Here is a 24,368-nt window from a genome sequence, read left to right as displayed (position 1 = left end):
TTGCCAGTATCAAAACGATGAAGAAACAAATATAGGCTTTACCCCTTTCTGCCAATAAAACAGGAGTTGTGTCAAACACCAAATAGATACCTTTTGCAAGGCATCAAGTCTACATTAACCACACAAACATGCAAACAAATATGCTCCGATAATATACGCACTGTCTTTGAAACTGATTGGCCTACACCGGTGACTGAAATGGCTGGCAGATGCACCACTGTTGATCTCCACTGTATCAACCACCCAGTGCTCCGCTCGTTGTTGTGAGCGTCGCTCCTCTGCCCCCCGTTGTTTCTGGAGGGCGACTGCCTCCAACTGCCCAGCAGCGTCCTTCACGAGCCTCCTCCACAGAGGCCAATCTTGACACCGCCGGTACCAGTCATCGGCAAGTCCACTCAGCTCCACGTCCTCTTGTACCACATCACTCCAGCCCGTGGCGCGCTCGTTTAGCCCCCTCTATCCAGTCGAACAGAAGCTGCTGGGGCATGCGGTGGATGGGCATGCACGCGGACACACTTGCACGCGCATGGTACATACGCACCGCTGCACGCCACCACGATGGCACTGACCCTTCGTTTGATTACCGCGTCCCAGACTGATTCGCCAAATTAAACCTCTCCCTAGGCACCCCACAGCATTGGCACCTGATGTGGAATTTTCCTAATGAATAATAATTCGATTTAATAGAGAGTTTAATGCAGGACTGTGGAGTGATGGGTGCAGCGGGTTTGAGCACTGCGCTGTTAGAAGCACGTCAGTTTGATTCGCGTCCGTGGCTAATGTCAGCGGTGAACGATATCTGAAACGGTCACGGGCACCACCATGTCCATCCCATCCTTCACCACCAACCCGCACTGATCAGTTGATCAGTGTGGTGAAGTACGGTCAACGAAGCGAAGTGCGTGATCGACAAGGCGCGAGGAAGCATTCATTCAGCAAAGAGCTGCAAATCATTATTGTTTGTCTGCAGCAATGCCTGAAGATGCTGCTCACGACGGGACAAAGATTCCCCCAATAGCTTTCAGACTGTTGGGGCAAGTGCCGTTTAAGAGCACCTATGAAGGCCGGCACAGCACACGATGGGATGGGTGGCCAGCAACACACCCGGCCACCTTTGTCTACCTAGTGGCAATGTTTACACACCAACGCTAACGATGACTCCATCACTCCGTCATCCCAACACCAACGCTGACGATGACTCCGTCACCCCAACACGAGCGCTAACGATGACTCCCCGACTCCGCCACCCCCAACACGAACGCTAACGATGACTCCCTGACTCCGTCACCCCCAACACGAACGCTAACGATGACTCCCTGACTCCGCCACCCCCAACACGAACGCTAACGATGACTCCCCGACTCCGCCACCCCCAACACGAACGCTAACGATGACTCCCTGACTCCGTCACCCCCAACACGAACGCTAACGATGACTCCCCGACTCCGCCACCCCCAACACGAACGCTAACGATGACTCCCCGACTCCGCCACCCCCAACACGAACGCTAACGATGACTCCCTGACTCCGTCACCCCCAACACGAACGCTAACGATGACTCCCTGACTCCGCCACCCCCAACACGAACGCTAACGATGACTCCCCGACTCCGCCACCCCCAACACGAACGCTAACGATGACTCCCTGACTCCGTCACCCCCAACACGAACGCTAACGATGACTCCGTCACTCCGTCACCCCAACACGAACGCTGACGATGACTCCCTGACTCCGTCACCCCAACACGAACGCTAACGATGACTCCGTCACTCCGTCACCCCAACACGAACGCTAACGATGACTCCCTGACTCCGTCACCCCCAACACCAACGCTGACGATGACTCCCCGACTCCGCCACCCCCAACACCAACGCTGACGATGACTCCGTCACTCCGCCACCCCCAACACCAACGCTGACGATGACTCCGTCACCCCAACACCAACGCTGACGATGACTCCGTCACCCCAACACGAACGCTGATGATGACTTCCCGACTCCGTCACCCCCAACACCAACGATGTCTCTGCCACTCCGTCAGCCCCCAACAACAACGCCACCAATCAATTTTGATTGGCTGCGACCGCGTGCTTTAGAGGCGTTTTTTTTCATCGCCCGCCCGAAATCCATTCTCGCCTCCTCCTAACCATCACCAATAACAATGTCCGCTAACCCTCAATCGCTGCTGCCCGGCCTAGTCCGCCCCCCCACTGACCAAACGCCGCTCATCGCAGGAGCGCGGGGAGAGCGTGGCGAGGGTGCAGGGTGAGCGAGCGGGTAGAGCGTGCGGGGTGAGTGTCTGGGGCGAGCGAGTGGGGTGAGCGGGGCGAGGGTGCAGGGTGAGCGAGCGGGGAGAGCATGCGGGGTTAGTGTCTGGGGCGAGCGAGTGGGGTGAGCGGGGCGAGCGAGTGGGGTGAGCGGGGTGAGGGCACGAGGCGAGCGAGCGGGGCAAGCAGAGCGTCGCGACAGATGGACAACGAGTAGTCCCCCACCAGGGGCGGAGAGAGGCAGACCCCAACAAATCCTCATAAACGATCCCAAACGCCTCACAAATCGCACGTAACGAGCGGGCGGCCCCCGCTTGTGACGGTGGGAGAAGGCGGAGGCGGGCTTGGAGGGGCGCAAAGCCCGATGCGCGCGGCCTAAACGCGCGACGACGTTCGGAGGTAATAAACAGGCGGAGATGGAATTCTGACACGTCAAAGTGTCGGCTCCGTGGGCAATAAAAACAGAAAACAATGCACGGGGCGAACCGTCGTCTTCGCCGCCGTTGTTGTTGTTTCCAGCGTTGTGCGCATCACGGTAATAAGGCATCGGGCGTTTAAACCCCCCCCGCCCCCCCCCCCAGGGGGGACGTCGCTCACCGTTATTCATATTTTTAACAACGGCAAGAAAATGCAAGAACGTTCGTCAATAACGCCCTGGTGTTGACTCCCGTCGCGAGGGGGAAAAAAAATACATATCATACATGAGAGGAGACATTCCGGGCAACGGGCCTGTCTTGCTCCTAGCACGTTCCATGTCCTGATTTCATAGTACGGTAAGGGGCCAGTGCCTGAAACGTCTTCTCTTTGAATAATTTTATTAGCTTCACACACGCTGTTGTCGTTTGTGCAAATTGCATCCCACGGTCGCTGAGAAACCGCAGGCAAATAGGAACCGTGTGCATACATAATGTGAAGATTTGCATTTAAATCGGCGAATAAATGCAAGTATATCTCTAGGTGCTGCACAAGGCAACCGTTTAAACATAACGGAACAAAAACAGAGGTACCAAAATATTCTTAGGTTGTTTCGGTAAAGTCACGTAGGTAAAACATCAAAATTAATGAAAATAAAATAAAATAAAACAAAAATCACGACGTTTCGGAGGCAACACAAGTCTCCGTCATCAGGTGGGACCGTCACAGCCGAATTAGCTGCATCAAGTACCAAAATTACAACTATAGCATAACCACAAGTGGGGCAGATTCAGAAGCATATCATCATCAGCAGTAGCAACCTTGATCAATCCACTGCTGGATGATGGCCTCCCCCCAAGCCGCCGCCACTCATCATGGTCCGACGGGTGTAGTCACCTGCACGCCGATCTTAAATCACTCCGTCTCCTCGCTCGGACGGCCCACTGGAATCCGCTCCGTTCCGTTGGCAACGCGAGAAGCATCCCATCGGGCAGATAGTCCATTCTGACAAGCGAGAATTCGATGGCGCATGTATCGTGACCCTGAGAATCGATTTAATCGATGAATCCATCAATAGTTAGAAACAGTCCATGGGGGAAACTATTGCCATCAGATTTTACCAGCAGCAGACCCCATCAATGTTGCAACACACAACAGAAATAATCTATTGAGGCTACGGGCTGTAATGCCCGTAAATATTACAGTTCTTCAGAAGTTCAGAAGCGTTACAGCCTCGTCCAAACGGGATGAAGTTTGGGGAGGGCTCGCGATGTCGCAACATGGAGTGTTTGGCCTGTGCGCTTGCAGGCAGACCCATTATTTTAGACAGAGTGAGGTGAAGCCTGTGTTTGTGTGCCGGCTAGGGAGGGGAGCGGTGGCGCAGCGGTTAGCGTGCAGCGCCACAAACCCGGCGACCCGAGTTTGATTCCTGCTCACGGCCACCAACACCAGCAGTGACGACTACCTGAAGCGGTCCTGGGCGTCCCTGAGCTCAGCCTCAAGCGAGCGGCCGTCGCAGTGTGCCAACGTCGGGCTCTGGAGAAGTGACGGGCAGCCGTTTGTGATGCTGGGCCGCACCAACAGCCCCCCCCTCCCCCCCCGTGTGCCGTGCCGGGAGACAGCCGGACGACGGCGCAGGGGGGAAGAGAGGGGGCTCAGAGGGCGCCGTGACGATGTGGTCACGCGGGCCACAGGGACGCGGGCGAGTTCTCAGATAAGACGGATGATTAACCTGCTTTTCGCGTGGAAAAGTTCCCGCGGGTCGTGCCAACGGCGCACGATGACTCATTCCTGCTCTGCAATGCGAGATGAGCAAATCACGGGTGGAGCGGTGGCGCCGTGGCCGGTGCACTGCGCTATGAACACGGTGACCCGGGGAGGAACGTGTTAAAATAATAATAACAATGATGATGATGAGTATAATTGCAGGAGTGTGGCACAGTAGTTTGCGAACTGCGCTGCAGAACCTGGAAAACCTGAGTTTGATTCCGGGCCACGGCTAACATCAGCGGCGAGTGATACCCGAGCAAGTCCTTTATGACAGCCATCGCTGCTCTCCCATTCACACAACCGGCACTGGGCCGGCACGGTTAAGTGCGGTCAACCAAACACCATGACCAACGTAGCGTGAGAGGGCCTTCATCCAGCAGGTAGAACGCTAAAGGGCTGCACGTTATTATTATAAGTTTACAGTATTACTTTATAATAATCTGTAAATAGACCTCGGAATGGCAAAATTGAATATTTCACGGGGAACAGGGTGAAACACGACAGAGGGATGACAACATGACAAAGACGAGAGCTGGAAAGAATAAAATAAAACAGAACAATGAATGCAACGTGTGGAAGTGATGCTATTATTGGGGAAGCGCTGTGAGTCGTCATGCCACAAGGCCCTTGGGTTTTCCCGGTGTTTTTTCATGGATTTTTCTGTTGCGCGTAGTCACTTTAAGATGTTCTTTGTTCATGTTTTTGTTTGTTGCGATTGCACCCGAGTCAAGAGCCGCATGGCTCACAGGGCTATAAGTAATGAATGAAACTGAAACTGAAACGGGACCGACTAAGCAGTCCCGCCTTCTCAAGATAATATAATTAACTCACCCCACCCCACCTCCCCATGTAATTTAAAGCAAAAGCTGTGTGGGTGCATCTCATAACCTGGTAGGTGCACGTGTCCGAGATGCGACCTCTACAACTTTGTCGACACAGGAGGGGGTCTCATAATCCGGTGCAATACGGAAGAGGAGTAATTGCATGCCGCCGAATTCGAACGCGCGTGCGGACGTTACGATCGGAGCGACGTTGTTTGTCGTTGTTGTTTACATGAAGAGTCGATCAAAAGCCACGCGCGAATGAGACAACTGCCGTGAAAAACGTCCACAATTTCCATCAACCGAGATGGGTATGACAAGTGCACTGGCCAGGGCGCGCGATGGCTTTCGTCTAAGTTTTGGTTTTCATTTGCGGCACAGACCCTGACGTGCCCTTGCAGTGGGGGGGGGGGGTTGTGGTAAGCCGCCCACCTGCCCCCACCCCCCTCTCCCACCTCCACCCGTGCTTGGGTGTGCACGCAAGAAAAATAGGCCGCAAAGGTCAACGGAGCGAGGTCGCGCCATAATTGTGCCGCTTTTACGCTTAATAGCAAAGGGGCTCAACGCTGCAACTGGGCCGAAAAAAGAAAAGATATCTCGTGAATATGGACAGTTATTACAGGGGGGAATGGAATTTCGGCCTTGAATTTTGCTGAATGCTTTCCAAATGAGGTCGGAAGCGTTCACGCACCGGCCCCCTCCGTCTGTAGCGGTGTGTGCCGGGGCACTTTAATCGCTCATAAAGATTAACCAATATGTAACGAAACTTTGGTGTGTGAATTCGCTTCGCTATTAGAGACTCAACTAAAGTATTAAAACTATTAAAACTATGATTTATTTTACCAGGTAAGGCTCTTTAGCGCACGTTCGAAACTCGGCAAAATCGGTCAAAGAACTTGCCAAAACTGGGAAATGCAATCCGGAGCAAAAAATGACTATTTAACAACATGCAAACGTATCTTCCCCTTACACGCCACCCAACAGTTTCCAAGTTTCTCAATTATATTTCTTGCCTGTGGCTTAGTGAACAGCAACGCAAAGATATATATATATATTTAGATTCAAGTTTTAATATCGCACAACGGCTGCAGGTGAGGCGGAGTGAAACCGCTAAATTAAATACTTCCGGAAGAGCTCAAATGCGGCTTTTGGAAAACGTCGAGGAATTCACGAGGCGCACACAAATATTACTGTATTTTCTCCCCACCTCCCGTCTTATTTTTATTTTTTCAATCCTGCGTGATGACCCCGCTCAAGGTCAAAATCTACCAAAGCTCGTCCGCATGATCCACAAGCGGAGCAGCAACCTCGAAGCGCAGGGCCCTCTAAAACAGAGCGGCCGGGAAAGGCTGCCCCCTACGAGCCCCGGGCGCATCCATTCCAGCCCCACGCCTTCCAGATCATCGGCTTGCCTTGCCCACTAAATCTGGCGGCGCATCGAGCGTTGTCCGCCGGCCACTTTGGCGAGACAAAAAGAGTCCCGGGCAAGCCGCTGGACGGGGGGGGGGGGGTTGGTGGGGGGGATTAGCCGGCCAGGGTTTTTTTACGTGTTGTGCTTTTTACCCAGATTCATAAACGAGGCTTCCCCCCCCCCCCCCCCCCGTGTTCCCGTGGACATTTGTGTCAGCGGGCGTGGCAATGTGGAAATGGAGGCACAGGTGAGCACGGGGGAGTGTGCTCCCCCCAGAGGTCACGGTCTCCACTCTCGATTTGCCACGCTCACAATGAGCGGTCGTTTTTGTGCGCAATAATCAATTGTGAGAAGCAGCGGGGTGAGCAGCCACTGTGGGTGTTCATGAGGGTCTGGACACCCTAAAAAAAATGTGCAGATGTGGCACCCACGAGATTTTGCAAAGCGTGGTCAGCGTGCACACACACACACAGGGTCAACATCCACACACACAGAGTCAGCGGGCACACAACAATAAAAACAACCGCCATTCACCACTAAGTGGCAGTGACATTACCACAGAGCATGTGCCAGGCTATGTGCACGTCGAAGCCGCGTCAAGTGTTGAAGGCTCAATGGCAGGAGGTCACGGGACAGACCCAGATGCCATGGGTTGACTGACTGACAGGACTGGCAGATGCATCACACATTTAAACACGAAAAAAAACACACACAAATTCAGACAGGCGCAATGAACACACATTCACAGTGAGATAGCATTAGCAACACCGGGTCACTGAGGATCTGTATCCTAAACAAAACCACCAGGAACCAATCACAGGCGGGGCGTCCTGTCATATACGTAGCATGTAATTTATTTGTGTAAACTGCGCAGAAACTAGAGGTTCAAAATGCACCACAAAGGCAAAAATAAATCAGATTTTTTTTTTATTTTAAACAAATCGTGATAGTGGACCGTGACAATTTGTCGAATCTCAACAAGGGGGTAGCGAAGCATTCACAATCTAATTTTTTTAATGTATTATTTTAGCGCCCGAACGAGACGTTGAAATGCTGCCTTCCCGCACCGGACGGGACTCGCCGCGCCGGCGGTGGCTCGCCGCATCGGCGGTGACTCGCCGCGCCTCAGTCCCGACAACGTCCCAAAGGCAGAGGCGAGCGGCGCGTCTCCGCGTCTCCGCGTGGCGGAGGATGGTGGCTCAAGTTTGCGCCAAGTGTACGCGAGGACACGAACGCGCGCGGGAGAAGGAAGGGAAAAAAAGGGCAGCTCCATCGCCGCAAGGAGCCATAAAATATTAACAGTCGGCGGCTGTCTGTTTTGACGTGCCCTTGCGCGAGCATTCTCCGGGAGCTTCCAGTTAAACTATCCATTATTTAACACCCCCACGCCGTTTTCCTTTTCGTATTTTTGCACGCGTGACCCGCCGAGCACCACGTAAGCGGTTTATCAAAATTTCGTTCTTTTTGGGGTTTTTTTTTCTTGTCCAAAACCCACTCCTGTGCCGGACAAAAATAATGCGTGATATAAACTTCGACTTAAACCCTCATTCTCTTCAAGATTCCTTCGTAGGCTCAACCTCTGCCTACCTAAATCCCTCTCATCTCCCACCGACGCCCCCCTCCACCTCTGCCTTTGACACTCCATCAACCAAGGCGTCCTGTCTAAGACTCCAGTCGACCTCTCAGTGGGAGTTCACTCCATCCCTCCGACTACCCCAGGAAGAATGACCCTCCCACTAGGCCATCTGCTCCGTCAACGCCTTGTTCCTTGCCAAGTCCAAGGTCAAAATCGTCTCCCTATCCTCCGCCCATTCGCTCTCCCTTTGGCTTGTTTTTTTGTTTTCACCCAGCAGTGTGAACGGGTTCGATTGGCGAACCCTCCGCATTTGGTGCGGTGTACATAGAACGGTGGCTAACCAGAGTTCGATTCCTGCCCACGGCCAATATCGGCGGCGAATATGTGAACCAGGGCCTCGGCGTTCCCTTGGTCGACTCAGCCTCAAATGAGTACTTGGTGCGGTGTGTAAACATCTGCACTGGGGAGACAAAGGTGGCCGGGCGTGGTGTAGGCCAACTGACCCCCCTCGTGTGCTGTCCCAGCCTTGACAGGTGCTCGCAAACAGCACTTGCCCCAAGAGCTTGTTAAAGGCCACACGTGGGATCTTTGTCTTTGTAGGCACTCCTACCTCTTCAAAATATACACCTTATCCACACCACCATTTCGCCATGACGATCAACACACCCCACTGTTTCGTGCAGCACCTTGATCGCATCCAGACACGCCGGGACGCCAGTTCAAGTTTTTGCCGCCGAAGACGCAGCCTCTCTTTGCGAACGTGTAATTCTCACGCCGCCTGCGCACATTTCCATTCGGCCCGTTGAATCGCTCCAGAGCACCGCTGGTGAACGAGACGAAAGCCCTCGAATTTGCTTCTCGAGGCGCCAGCAAAAGCGTTCAATTCCGCCGCGTTGTACGGCGGCCGTCGGCGACCGGTGCACGCGGTATTATTGTCCATCGCGCCCAAGTCGGGATAATGCGTGGACGATCTACAAGCGGCAACAAGGACAAACGCACGGCGGCCGAAAAGGTGGGGAGAGGATGGGGGAGAAAGGAAAAACACAACACGTCGCTAACATCTGGATTCAGTTTCTCTGGGCGAGGGATCGATTTCAGATATGCCGAGTGCGTTTCTGCGTCACGTGCATGGCGAAAAGCAGTCAGTCTCGGGGTTCACGCTGTTGTTTGAACCGCGGGGCTGGGAATTCCGAGTATTTGGGACAAATATTTCCAATGTGTCACACACTTCACAATGTCTTCATTATTAGCCGAAGCCTGGAGTGGCAACAGGCACAGACAAAGAACAGATGCTCTAAATTTCGATTTAAAGCTTTCGTGACTGCAGGGATTCATCTTCTTGGTTCTTTCAGTACTGCTTGCGTTGTGGCCGAAACTTCGTGAGAATTATTCTATTATGTTTTATTTTTTATTATTTTATTACTTGCCTTCTACGTGACTTTACTGAAAGAACCAAGAAAAAAAAACAGATGCTCTCTCGGGCATTATAGGCTGCTGAGGCCCAGCACCGACTGGTGAGGCCGCCAGCACCACACCCGGCCGCCTTTGTCTCCCGGTACTGATGTTTGCACACCACACCAGGTACTCGGCAAACCAAAGGAAGGCATAGGACACGTTCAGACACCATTGCCAATGATGTTCTCGGTGAATGGGGATCGAAGTCACGGGGCAGCGATCGTAGTGCAGTGCACAAGCCCACTGCACGATCGCTTACCCGGACACACACACACAACAGTCCACGTACTGCATAGTATTTAACAGACTGCTGGGGCGGGTGCGGTTAGCGAGCACCTATGAAGGCCGGCACGGCAAACGGTGAGGTGGTGTCACCAAACACGACGCCCGGCCACAATTTGTCTCCCCTGTGGCGATGTTTATGCACCGCACCAGAAACTCATTTAAGGCCGAGTCAACCTAGGGGAGGCCCAGGACGAGTGTAAATAGTCACCACTATTGTTGGTCGTGAGCGGGAATTGAACTCGGGACCGCATGGAGCGCAGGGAACGCTGAACGGTGCGGTAACCGTGGCGCCGCCATGAAGATGAAGTTCCCCCGCGTAGCCTTAACAGACCGTTGGGGCAAGTGCTGTTAGCGAGCAGCACCTATGACGGCCGGCACAGTGGCACACGACGGGGGGGGGTGGTTGGCCACTCGTAATGCAAATAGACTAACGCAAAGGTTCTAGCCAAAAGCTTCCCCACTCCCCCCCCCCCTTGAGAAAATGTAAAAACAACAACAACAACAAAACAGTGCCCGCCGGTGTGAACCTACTCATTTTCAACGAGCCATGCCATTTCCTTTAATTTCCCTTTGACCCCCAGAACGTGGCCAGGTGTTGAGCACCACCGCAGGTGCTGCTGCAGGCTCCGCTGCTAATGAACGGCGGCGTGCGCTCAAGCGCATCCCCCTCACGGTGCCCGCGAGCGAACGAGCGAGCGAGTGCCCTTTTCCCGCGCCATTAATCCGGTTTGAAATACACACTCCGTTTATTTGTTTTGCGCCCGTTACGAGATGAATTACACCTCCGTGTCTTGGGCGAATTAAATGTATATAGATATTTTTTGTTGTTGTTCAAGTAAAGGTGCGGGCCCTGCAATTGCTTGCTCGCGACACTGTTGGGCAGAGGTGGCATCCGCTGGAGGGAGCTCTCTGGAGCCCTCTGTAAGACAGCACAATATTTTGGCACCACTCTTCAAGGCTGGCCAGACCGTCTTGGCAAAGACGGGAGTACCCACACTTTACCTCACCATACGAAACCCACCGATCGACGAGCGGTGGTGTTTTCACGATTGAGTTTGGGGGGGGGGGGGGTGTGAGGTCACGTTAATGATCAAGCCATATATTTCGCGTTGCACACAAACGGAGAAATATACCTGGGCGACTGGACATCTGTGAAAAAAGGCCTTTCTATTCTTAGGTTTTTTCGGTAAAGTCACGTAGGTAAAACATCAAAATTAATAAAATAAAAATGGGACGGTCCCACCTGATGACGGAGACTTGTGTTGCCTCCGAAACGTCGTGATCTTTATTTTATTTTTATTAATTTTGATGTTTTACCTACGTGACTTTACCGAAAAAACCTAAGAATATGAATCCTTGCAGTCACGAAAGCTTCAAATCTAGAATTAAGGCCTTTCTATCTCATCGGATTTACTCCAGTATAAATACATATTCTGATCCTGATAACCTGCTACGACAACTTAAACGAGCGTCAGGCAGGGATGGCTTCAATCCCCATTGGGGCTCTTCAGCCCTTGGTGAAATATCCACATTTCCTTGCCAGGTTACGGGCGTCCCCAGACAACAACCACGGGAGATACTTTTTGACAAGGGCAATGATAACCGCATCGATCCAGACCGGCGGTCAAGCTGCAACCCCGAGTTGAGTCTTCTGATTGTCGGTCACAAGCTCTGACCGCTCGGTCAGACTGACAGCCGAATTGATTGATTGGCTGCTTGATATGAGGAGCCATTCTCGAGCACGAAAAAGCGCACACAGGGAGAGAGACAGGGCTCTCCTTTCTGTGCCTATCGCCGCGTTTTGAATCATATATTTTGCTTGATCAAGTTCTGTAAAATTGAGCACAGCTTGCAAAATCAAGAGGACACGTGAATTACATATATTTATACAAGTCAATTTATATATCATCATGATTACGTCAAACGCATCCGTTCATTCAAACGCAATAACAATGCCGTTGCAAAAGTGGGAGACCAGATTTGGCCGCCAACCGGACGAAACAGAGTCATGGGGCCAGGTACCGTACGATCGCTACCACCGGTCTTAACGGAAACCCAGTGATAGCATTGTCATCGTTTCCTCCAGCAGAATCCGGATATACAGGGTGTTTCAAATATATGGACCCAATTTCAAAGCAGTATATTTCACGATGGCAACACGTTACAATCACACAAAAAGTTACAAACGGTTTAATGAGTTATCTAGTTTTACTAACCATTTTATAAATGCTCTATGTGCCCTCCACCTGCTGTACGGACAACATCGAGACGATAGTTGAATTCGTCCCAAACGCCTCTCAAAGTGTCTTCTTCCACTGTAGTCACAGCTGCTGTGATTCTATTTTTGAGGTCATCCAGATTAGTTGCTAATGGTGGCACAAAAACACGGTCTTTGACGTATCCCCACAAGAAAAAGTCGCAGGGTGCGATGTCTGGCAATCTTGGGGGCCAAGAGTGTAGCGCCAAGTCTTGGGGTCCTGTGCGACCTATCCAACGTTGAGGCAGCGCGTCTTGCGAATGACTGAGGCTAGGGGCTGTTTGTGCGCTGGGAGAGGCATCTAGCGGTAGTCATTTGAAACTCTATGCCCCGCCCTTCCAAGTGGTAAGAGTTTCATTCATGGGCGGTTCGAGGTTGCAAAGATATAGCGATTTCAAATCGGGTCCATCTTTTTAAAACGCCCTGTATTGTTTGGTCAGTGAAAGGTCTAGCAAAACTGAGCAGTGGTACACCGTGGATAAATTTCGGCATGCCACCAGAGCTGGAACAAATCAGTTGCTGCCACTCGAACACGAACGGCAAAAATCCTCCGCCCCATTCCCGCGCCCCTCCCCCCCCCGTGGTGTTGCAGTCAAAGTCAGACAAAAAGTGGCAGCAAATCAGCAGCGGCCCGACCCAATGAGTGCGAAGCTCGGAGTCACTCACCTCCAGTGCGAGCGCGCCTCCCTCCGTGCTTCTCCTCGTCCGTGGCCCCTCATCTCAGCCGCCCTCACTCCATCCGTGCCCTCTGTCGACGAGAGAGAGAGGTCTCCGTATACGATCACTCGCATGAACCCACCCAGGGGGGGGACAAGACCAAGGTGAGAATTCCCCGATTGTGCCAGCCAATAGCCGCTGCGAGGATGACCGGAGTTCACGTGATGGTCTTTGTTACTTGATGAGGTCAGCAAGGTATTGTGGTTCATCTGTGGCAAGCACTCCGCGTGTGATGAGTGCGACCTTGTAATGTATTCGTTCGGCAACCGAATGTGCAGTTGCACTGACTTAAAAATGCTTAGGCAACTCAAAACAGCTGATATCACACCAGATCTCAACTATTCCGATTCGCTACCATTGGCAGCCTTCCCTGTGCAATGTATAGATTTACATGGATACCTATTGACTCCCAGAGTTTACAGAATTTTGCTGCGATAAATTGCCACGCAATAAGCCACTGTCGTTGAGCTATCATTTGTGGCCAGGTCGCTTCTGAAAAAGGTCTACGTAGCTCAGTGGGTATTTCCTCGTAAAATAAAAAAAATGGTTTATAGCTTAATAGTTTATAGAGTGACTCGCACAGAGACCCACAAGACTGAAGCAGAGACCCAGAAGGGGAGATGATCAAATGTTTCAATCAAGTTTTTGGGGCGCTTCGATCAAAGGAAACTTCACATCACATCTCATGTCAACCATGCCGTGGTCTAGCCAAGAGGGGCCACCCCCAGTGGCAGCTGTCTCTGCGATGGCACACATTCAATATTTCACGACGACTTCGATCACTACGTTCGCCACCTCGGCAAGTTGCCTCTGTCATAATAATGTCCTTGAAAGTAAACGCTCAATATAAGCACACCCTATGTAACCACGGTTCTCATATAAGCAACACGTGCTTGCATTACAATGGTGGAGGGGAAGGCGAAGGGCAGCTTCTGATAAAAGCACACTAGTTTGGATATCAGCACGGCTGGACCTTGCTCTCAAGGGGGTGTGCTTATATCCAGCGTCTACTTTTATTCCTGGAGGATCTTGCATCGCTTGCAGGGGAGTGGGGGACAGGAATATTGGGAGAAAACCCACGCATATAGAGGCATAATACTCAAAGCTCCACACAGATGGATTCAAGAATCTATTCCTCGACCACCATCCTCTGGCCACCTCGCGGCTCACGGTTTACGATACGTGGTGTCCCCGCAGGCGGTGTATGCTCCAAGCCCCGGCCAGGCTGAAATCAGCTTAGCTTCCGTGATCTGACGAGATTGAGGGCATTCTGGGTGCACAGGTCATAGGCAGGCTCAGTTTATTTATACATATTAAATATTAACGAAGGCAGATGTTTGTTTATCCAGGGGAAAGGAAAAAAAATATCACTGGATGCCAAGGCTCAGTGCAGCACTCCCTGCTAGTGCTTCAGATTGGTTTTCCAATTCCTTAATGATTGTGTGTGGTGTGTGTGGTGTGTGTGGGGAGCGGTTGTGTAGTGGTTAGCGTGCTGCGCTACTAACCTGACGACCCAGTTTCGATTCCCGCCCATGGCCAACACCAGTTACGATTATCTGAGACGGTCCTGGGCCTCCCCTAAGCCGACTCAGCCTTAAATGAGTACCTGGTGTGGTGTGTAAACTTCGCCACTGGGGAGACAAAGGTGGTCGGGTGTGGTGCTGGCCACCCACTCCCTCGTGTACCGTACAGGCCTTCATAGGTGCTCGCTAACAGCACTTGCCCCAACAGTCTGTTAAGGCTATATGGGGGATCTTTTTACTTTGGACAGCGGAAACGTAGTGGTTAGCGCACTGCACTATGCACCCAGGGACCCGAGTTCGATTCCCACTCACGGCCAACACCAGTGACGATTATCTGAATTTGTCCTGGGCCTACCCTAGGTCGACCCTAGGTCGTGTTTTTTTCTGGAAGACTTTGCTGTTTTTTCCAGGATTTTTCTGTTGCGTGTAGTCACTTTAAGATGTTTCTTGTTCATGTTTTGTTGCGGTTGCACCCGAGTCAAGAGCCGCATGGCTCACGGGCTTATACCGAAAAATGAAACTGAAAAAACTGAACTGACTCAGCCTCAAATGAATACCTGGCGCTATGTGTAAAAAAAAACATTGCCACTGGGGACACAAAGGCGACCGGGCACGGCGCTGGCCACCCACCCCCTCGTGCGCTGTGCCACCCTTCACTAGGCGCTACTCGCTACCGACAGCACTTGCACCCAACAGTCTGTTCGCGCTGCGCGGGGGATCTTTGCGGGGAGTGCGTGGGAGTGTGTCTTCGTCTCCTTTGTCAAGAGAGGACTTAGGCGCGTGCTCAAACTCCACAGGTGCAGGCGTATGACGCGCTCATAACGAGGCCTTTCACAGCACAAGTGTGTATTTCTTCCTAGCGCGACAATATTATTTTAAAGTCACTGTGTCGCGTGGATAATCGAGATGATTGCAACACACTTCACACGAGTGGAGCATTTTGCACCAGGTGCTTTCATTTGGGATGATGCGATTTAAATTGCTTGCACAGGTGAAGGGTATGTCGCAACTTTCCGCTGCAAGGGTTTTTTGTTACTGAAAAATTAAGAGATGATAACTAAAACTGAAAAAAGGGATTGCATGTGAATGTTGTTTGAATAGATTCTTCTGTCATAAATGTTCTGAATTGTGTCCACGTTGCGATGCCAATTACCGTGCCACGGGACATTCAGATCTCTCGCACAGCAGAGCCAAAAGCCTTTTGTGCGTCATGGAGAACAGCCCACGGAAGTGGATGTCACAGAGCTACCTCCGAGATCCCTTCAAGCGACCCTGGTGCACACATTAGTGGGCGGCGCTTCCCCACCCGCTCCGCATATGAGAGGGATGTTCGCCAAATGACGGTCAAACTGACATTTGTGTCGTCCAGTAATTGGTGACCGGGCTAATATAATCAACTTGACGCTCTGTCCTCTAAGCCTCCTTGGCTACCTCTAACAGTATTTCTCTTCAAGGGAGACCTCGGATACAGAGCAAAATCCCCTATATGGCAATTAACAGACTGAAGGGGCAAGTGCAGTTAGCGAGCACCTATGAAGGTCAGCACGGCACATTAGAAGGTGGGTGGCCAAACCCACATTTATCCACCTTTGTCTCCCCAGTGCTGATGTTTACACACACTGCACCGGATACTCATTTAAAGCTGCGTTGACCTAGGGGAGGCCCAGGACGACTGTTATTGGTCGTAAGCGGGAATCGAACTCGGGTCAGCGGGCGTCGTAACGCAGTGCGCTAACCGCGATAATTGGAACAATAATTAAACCTTCAACAATTAACAACAGTGTAAGCATCTTAATTATAACTGACATGAATGAGACGCACGGTATATGCTAAGGTATGGCATACAGTTCGAAAGCACTTCACATTCATCATGACCAAGCAAATGAAACCAGTTGCCCTCGTAACGGCTCATCAGGAAGGACTAGATTCTCAACACAAGGGAGATGCAATGTTACAAAGATTATTCCAATCAAGTTTACAAATCATACACATAGCGCCTCCGTGACCGGCCGCCTTTGTGCTTTGCAAACGGCGCAGACGGCAAATTACTTTGGTCGGAAAAAAATTAATAAGAGAAACTTACAAAAAAAACGTTAAGGAATACATTTCGTGCGTAATGACGTATTGGAGTTATTCAGAGAACGCCACAAATGTTTTCTCTTAAGTCATTTCACGTATTTCTGCCACTGCGGTTCAACCTACTATTTCGAACAGCATCTGCACATGATGTCAACATGAGAAGCAGGATGGCTCCGTTTACAGTTTGCCTCGGCAGACATCTACAAACAGCAGCATCATCCTAAACAAATACCAAAGACAAAGATCACCCACGCAGCCTTCAGCAGACTTTTGGGGCGAGTGCTGTTAGCGAGCACCTATTAAGGCCGACGGGGCACACGAGGGAGGGTGCGGCTGGCCAGCACCACGCCAAGCCTCCTCTTTCTCCCCACTGCAGTTGTTGACGCAACGTACCAGGGACTCATTTAAGGCTGAGTCGACTTAGGCAAGGCCAATGACCACTACCGCTGCCCACGACACAACAACAACAACTAAGTGGCGGTGGCGTCACCACGGCGCTTGTGCCATGCTAGGTGCACTTTGAAAGCCGCGTGAGGTGTTAGGCCCGCTGGCAGGAGGTCACGGAACAGACCCAGGCGCCATGGGTTGACCGACTGAGGTGACACACAAAGCACACAAGGGCACAGCAGTGACGCGTGTCATTTCCCCCGTAGCGGCACGTCAGCCCACAGATCTCGTTTCATCCTTCAGATATCTGCCTGGCTGCGTAGCCATTTGTAAGCGGACACTTTCGCAAGGAACAGCCGTCGTAAACCACAGTGCTGGTAAACGAAAGGGGGTGAAAAATTGCAAACGCATCCGGCCCCGCCGCCATCCTCTCACTTCTCGATTCGTATTCCTGTCGGTGAGCTTCTTGTGTTCTCGAGCCCGCCGGCCACCTGTGTGACGGAGTTACAGGCCATCCTGGAGCTTCTACAGGTGTCCCACAGCCACTCGGAGGCTGTCATCCCCCTCCCCTTACCCCCCTCCAAAGCACGTGATGACGGTACATTGCCCTAAACGTCGCCTGGTATCTACATTCGTTGCGTACGAGGCCACGCAGTGTTATTAACGCGACGTGTCGAGTTTGCTTGTTGGTTCATTGTGCCTGTGCACCACTGCCAAGGCAGCAGCAGCAGCAGCATCACCACCAACAAGCAACGTTTCGTTCTTGATAGCGTTGACTTTGGCGAATGTGACACCTACGCAGCGTCGCCACGCCGTTAGCGAACCGTGCTCACAGCGAGAGCCGTTTAACACGAGAGGTAGCTGCAGGAACGCGTTTCACCTGTGACGATTTCATACCTCCACGCAGCGGTCGCGTTACGTCAGCGGCCCCCGCGAGTAACGACGACAAGCGCGTGCTGACAAATATCCCATCGTCGTCCATTTGTCCTTCCCGCACGGTGAATACCGTACACGCGTACCTGCGTGCGGACCACATTCTCATTTCGCCTTCGACCAGGTGACCACCCCCCGTACAAGTTAAAACGTGCACGTAGTTTTTTTTGTCATAAAAAAATTGGTATTGTCGGAAAAATCTGATCTCTTGAACACAGCTGATAGAACGAATGTGCCCCCCCCCCCCTCCCGGGTCCGCAGGTGGTGACTTTTAAGGAGGTAACGCCTGTATTTTTATAAATCCATTCAAAGCGATCCAATTAATATAGAAAGGGCTGAGCTTCTGTAATGTTTTGGGATTTCATAGGTACTTAAAAAAAATCGTGAAGAAAAAATTCTCACCATTTGCCAACAACATCTCAGTCAGCTCAATTTGTTAGCAGGTAAAAAATAGCCGTGAATATTTCTTCAGAGAGTAAGCGTAACAACAAAGCAAGCGTTGTATTTTGGAGGTGATGGGTCCTATTTTTGAAGGGCCTTATTTTTTGGCCAATTTTTTTTTTCAGCACAGGCACCCAAAAACGTTGGTTGCGTTCCCTATCACGTGCCGAAGCGTCTCAAGGAATGATCTCAACAAAATATTTGGTCCCGTCCACAGAGAAGGACCAACCTAGTTATCTCGCGACAGCTCCACGGGGAAACACTTTACAGGCGTAAAATTGCGTCTTCGCCCACGCTACGTCAAATACCTTTGATAGCTTTACATCGCCGCCGTCAACGACATGTTCATCCGGGCGATGGTTAAAACAGAACCCGTAAGCGCTTGCTGGAAACGGAACTCATTTTTTTTTCTTTCTCCCATCACGTGGAAATGATCGTTCGAGAGAAGCAACGCTCAAGGGGGTGCGATTTTGAGACGGGAATTTATGCAAAAAAGGGATACTTGCACAGCCTACAGAATAATCAAAAGCACGAGTGCACATGCATTATCCATAAAAAAAAAATATATCAACCAGCTGACATATTTCCCCAAAGTCTCCCGAATTAAAACAAAACCTCAAGGTTCCACTCCAAAGCACTGCCTGTACGTACGTTTGCTGAAATTTTTTCGCACCGTACGTAGCCAACCGTGCCAATCGGAGGTGTGGGGGGCGAAGGACAAAGCGTATCATAGGTAAAGGTGCAGCCTTGCAATTGCTTATTCCAATTACTTGCTCACGGATATCCTGACGGAAGGGCCTCTGACTAGCGGTAGCTCTAAAGAACAGCTATAGATGGTGTTTTGGCCTACTCTTCCATGCTGGTCAGACATCTTGGAAGGGGTGAGAGTACCTCAACATGAGAGGTTTTGGGTGTATAAAAAATTAGGGAACCCGGAGGAAACTGACCATGTGTGCGAAGGAAGTGGCGCTCAGCACCACCACCTTTCAGCGCCAGACCTACGACACCTGGCAAGCCCCGGCGTGGTCTCCCATCCGAGAAATAACCAGGCTCAAACCCAGATGGCTTCCAAGATCTGACGAGTTCGGGCACATTAAGGGCGAATGTGTTGTCGTCGGCAAGACCCGGTCCGTGTGCAATGAACACATCCGGTGAGGTTCATTAAGGGGTAAACATTTCTTGTCATCATGTAGGATATGGCCAGCAGGCAGCAGATGCTAAAGAAGCATAACTCTCATTAATGACGAGGAAAATAAACACACACGCACGCACACAAAGACAAAGATTCCCCCATATAGCCTTAACAGACTGTTGGGTCAAGTGCTGTCAGCGAGCACCTATGAAGGCCGGCACGGCACACGAGGGGGTGGGTGGCCAGCACCCCGCCCGGCCACCTTTAACTCCCCAGTGGCGATGTTTACACACCGCACCAGGTACTCATTCGAGGCTTAATCGACCCAGGGGAGGCCCAGGACCGGTTCAGATAATTGTCACCGGTGTTGGCCATGAGCAGGAATCGAACTACGGTCGCCGGGATTGTAGCGCGGTGCGCTAACCACTACCCTACTGCTCCCTACGCACACATACAAACGCACACACACACGCGCACGCATACGCACACACGCGCACGCACGCAGCGCACTGAACACCACCGCGGCATCACAGCAGCGGCTTTTTTTATTATTTATAAATGTTTCTCCGTTGTTCTCTCCCTTTTTTGTTGTTGTTGTTGTTGTTCACGTTTCAGGCCCCGAAGGAAGCCGGACCTCGTTAGAGAAGGAGCCGCTAAAACAAATCAATGTCGACACGGTTTTTTTTTCTTCTTATGCTCTCCCCTTGACGTCAACCGACGGCTGGAGAGCAAAGAGGAAACCCAACCGAGCCAGATGAGAAAACTCAAAAAGGCCAACGCCGCGGACAGACGAACAGAGACGCCTCGAGAGAGACCGTACCTCACCGGAAAGCCGAGCGACGAACTTTCCCAAACTTTAGAATCGTTTTAGTTTTCCTCTTTCGAAGCCCTTAACGGTACCCGCCGCGGGGCTCGCGAAGAAAATTTGCGGTGGCTTGACCGTGCGAGGCCCCGGGACGCGGCAGCTGCCCTGGCCAAAAAAGCCCAGCCCACGCGACGAGCAAGCGGAATGTGTTACGTGAAACGCTTCCTTTTTTAAACGCGGCTTGGAAAGAGGCGAGAGGAGTCGGTGGGTGGGGGGGAGTGGGGAAAATAAAAAAAATTTAACCGGGCAGTGCCGCGAGTTACGTTGCCACTAAAAATATTTGCGTCCCTTACGTACCGCCCCGTGGCATGACCGACTGGCCACGTGGAAAGCAAAACTCTACAAGTAAAATAGAAACGTTGCCGGACATTTAAGAAGAAAAAAAAATTGGGCACGGCAAGCCGGCTGACATTCAACAAGCGTCACACTTGGGCGACGGCGATTTGGATTCGTTCGGATTTATTGCGAGCGGCGTCTAAACGCAACCGGATCTCAACACGCGGCAAAACACACATTTGGGGCGTGCGCTGTGTGGAAACAGGAGGCGTGTGTGTATAGACAAACAAAGACAAAGATCCCTCGTATAGCCTTGACAGACTGTTGGGGCAAGTGCTGTTAGCGAGCACCTATGAAGGCGGGAACAGTACACAAGGGGGCCAGCATCATGCCCTACCGCCTTTATCTCCCTAATAGCAATGTTTATACAACTCACCAGGTACTCATTTGAGGCTGAGTAGACCTAGGGGAGGCCCGGGACCGGTTCAGATAATCGTCACTGGTGTTGGCCATGAGCGAGAATCGAATTCGGGTCGCCGGGTTTGTAGCGCAGCGCGCTAACCAGTACACTACAGCTCCCCACAAACATCATGCAAGCGCGCACGCACGCTTACATATAATTGACATGTATTTATATAATACAGACAGTCATAGGCAAGTGGAGAAGGGGAAGATCTTGGGCCTGGACTTGAAACAGAGGCAGGAAGTCCATGACACAGATGGCCGGATGGAGGGAGCTCCAGACCCACAGAGGGGGCAGAGGATAAACAATTAACCCATTGCACACAGCAAATTGCTCGCCACAAACGCACCACAACAACCTCGCCGATGTCGTCTAGGAGCATCAACCATCATCGCGCAAACACCGGTCTTCCTCGCAGCAGAAGCGGCTTTTGGCTCAGCCGTCGAACAAAGACGGTCGCCGCATCGCGAGTTTTCAGATGCGCTTCTGCGGCCGTCTGGAACGCTCTTCCTTCCGACCTTAGGAAACCACTGGAGCTATGGACTTTTAAATCATATAGATTGAAAATGCATTTATTTGGAACCGATTTTTGTGTTTAGTTTGTTGTCCTTCCTCTGCACCTCCGAGTAGCACGGTTGGCTACGTACGGTGCGAAAGAAGTTCAACGTACACACGTACAAAGGTTTACTCCGGCCTTGAAAAGAAGTCCTTCGTTGCCGGAGTATGGAGTCCACGAAGGAGAGGTCGAGTGTAAAAGTGAGATTAGAGGGGAGAGGCGGTAGGCAGGTCTTCAAGGTAGGTAGAGGAGATAGGTCGGCAGGTCTTCATCTTCGCTGAAGAACAGCGAGGGTGAATCTTGTCGATAATCCATGATGGGACCGAGTAAAGAGGACCGGAGTATCGTGGTGGTGGTGGTGGTACAGTCGCATTTACAGGTGTGGGCGAGAAGTCTAGCAGCAGCATTTTGGATCAGGGAAGTTGCCGAATAATTTTTTGTTTCACCAAACCACTTGTTTACCCAGGAAAGCATCAGGATGCCATGGTGGTGAGATGTTAACTCCCTCGCCTGGTATGCAGGTCGTGGTTTCGATCCCGACCCTGACGATGCATGTTCTCCCCGTGGTCGCGTGGATTTTTCTCCAGGTCCTTCGGTTTTTCCCTCCACATTTAGAATGATGCGTTTAGAGCATTCGGCTGCTATAAATGTCCACGTGATAAGCCCCTTTGTTGGGCTATCATTCATGGCCCGGTCGCATCGGAAAAAGGGCTACGTAGCTCAGTGGGCCTTACCTTGTAAAATAAAAAAAATAATGTTTCGTTGAGTTTTTCACTGGGTTTCTTGACTCTCTTTCAGGAGGGTCCTGCCAAATCTCGTAGTACGGGGGGGGGGGGGGGGCGACGGTTGCGGTGTATAATCCCAATTCTTTAAAAATTGGCTCATTTGGACCATGACGCCGGTGCACAGTGACCTGCTCTCGCGAACGATGCCACGCGATCGTTAGTGGCCACTGCAAAACAGACAGCACGTGGCAGTTTTACATTCTTTCCTTCTTTATTCACATTTACGACGCATGGCAAGTTCCAACAGCAAAACCGCACTGTCCGGCGCTGTTCCAAGTCGTGTCGCGTCTTTACTTACAGAGCTCATTGTCGGGATGTCATTTGTATGGACTGAACGCTTCTGGCGCGTACGAGTACATATATTTTTTTACGGTAAACGCACCAGCGGCAACAACGATGGAGGGCGAATGCATTCAAACCGGTGGCAAACGGGCGACCGCCGGGCCACGTCAGACGCAGGAAGACACCGCTCCGCCCGGCTGCATGCACGTGCGTACGCATGTTGAACTTCTTTCCGCGCCAAGCGAAGCCAACCACGCTAACCGAGAGACCGAGAGACTCTGCATCGGCGACAGCTCCAAGCCTCTGGGCCCATCCTCGGCCGTCGCGACGCGCGCATTTATTTCAGTGACGAATCGAAAGGGGAGGCCCACGGGCAGTTGAAGGGACGCGAGCGTGCGCGGCCCTCGGCGCGAACGGAGACGCAACGCGAACGCCGGTGACGCAGTTCAAGCCGCGGTCAGTTATTGCCGGCGGCAGCCCCGACAACTTGCGTTGAATACGGGCGCTGGCTTCTCCCCCCCCCTCCGCTCGTTTACGAGGCGGACGCGAAGACGCAGAGAGCGAGAGAGCGACAGTCGGAACACCCTAAACGTGCGGTGCGTCGTGGGAATTAGACATCCAATCGAGCTTGAAAGTAACCCCACAAACACGAAACCGCCGCTGAATTACGCGACGATAATATTTTTTTACGAGCTTCTGTTTGCATTTTTTTTTCAGAGGTAGTTGGAGGGGTGGGAGAGTATTTATATTTTTCTCTCACTTGAATCTCACTGCCCCGACCCTCCCCCCCCCCCCATTTCTTTCCATCCACCCATTATTTCGTTGCATGCACAATGTTAGGACACATGTCACCCCGGCTCCCATCCTGCTCAATCGGGGGAAGGAAACGAGATTCGCCATTGATGTCGGCCACGAGCACAAGCGGACAACGGTGCGCTGGAGTGTGGTTGTATCGGGGTAGCTGAGTGGAGCAGTCCACTCGCTCCACCAGAGTGCACGTGGTTGTATTGGGGTAGCTGAGTGGAGCAGTCCCCTTGCTCCACCAGAGTGCACGTGGTTGTATTGAGGTAGCTGAGTGGAGCAGTCCACTTGCTCCACCAGAGTGCACGTGGTTGTATTGAGGTAGCTGAGTGGACCAGTCCGCTTGCTCCACCAGAGTGCACGTGGTTGTATCGGGGTAGCTGAGTGGAGCAGTCCACTAGTTCCACCAAAGTACGCGTGGTTGTATTGGGGCAGTCATCAGTGATAGGTTCCGCATTCGCAGCCTGGCAAGTTATGAGTCCACTACGGTTTGCTCATCGGCAGGTCGCGCGCGGTGGGGAAAACTGTGGGCACTCCCACCTCATCCACGACGTCCGGTCAGTGTGAAAGACGATGCCAAACACCCCCTCCGCCCTCTGAAGATCTCTCCTCTCGTGGTTCTGCCAGCAGTGAAGTGAATATGAAATTGCAGGACTGCACCTTGACGATACGCAGCTATACGCTCAGAATCATTTACAAGTTCCCGCCGTACACAAACGACCGCTCGCGCAGACAAATACACACAAAGCCGCACGCAGAATTGAAACGTACAATTTGATAGACAGCACCGACCGTTCTATTTTTATCCAAATAAAAAAAAATATCGCAGCCTCGGCGCTGTACCCGAGGTCAGCGCCGGCAGCGAGGCCGCCG

The 24,368-nt window shown here is 51.8% G+C and overlaps 1 protein-coding gene across 1 annotated transcript in view; it reads right to left on the bottom strand.

The window, feature by feature from the left end:
• The window catches only part of LOC144732108 (uncharacterized), a 365,998-nt gene that overhangs the window by 271,249 nt on the left and 70,381 nt on the right, over window positions 1-24,368 (bottom strand). The window contains exon 5 of the mRNA XM_078613382.1: window positions 12,922-13,003. Coding sequence (XP_078469508.1) covers window positions 12,922-13,003 — 82 coding nt within the window. The remainder of the gene's footprint in view (window positions 1-12,921; window positions 13,004-24,368) is intronic.

The sequence above is a fragment of the Lampetra planeri genome, chromosome 41 (genome assembly GCF_965212315.1).
Source record: "Lampetra planeri chromosome 41, kcLamPlan1.2.h2, whole genome shotgun sequence".
Classification (NCBI taxonomy): domain Eukaryota; kingdom Metazoa; phylum Chordata; class Hyperoartia; order Petromyzontiformes; family Petromyzontidae; genus Lampetra; species Lampetra planeri.
This window is presented reverse-complemented; position numbering and strand designations above follow the sequence as displayed.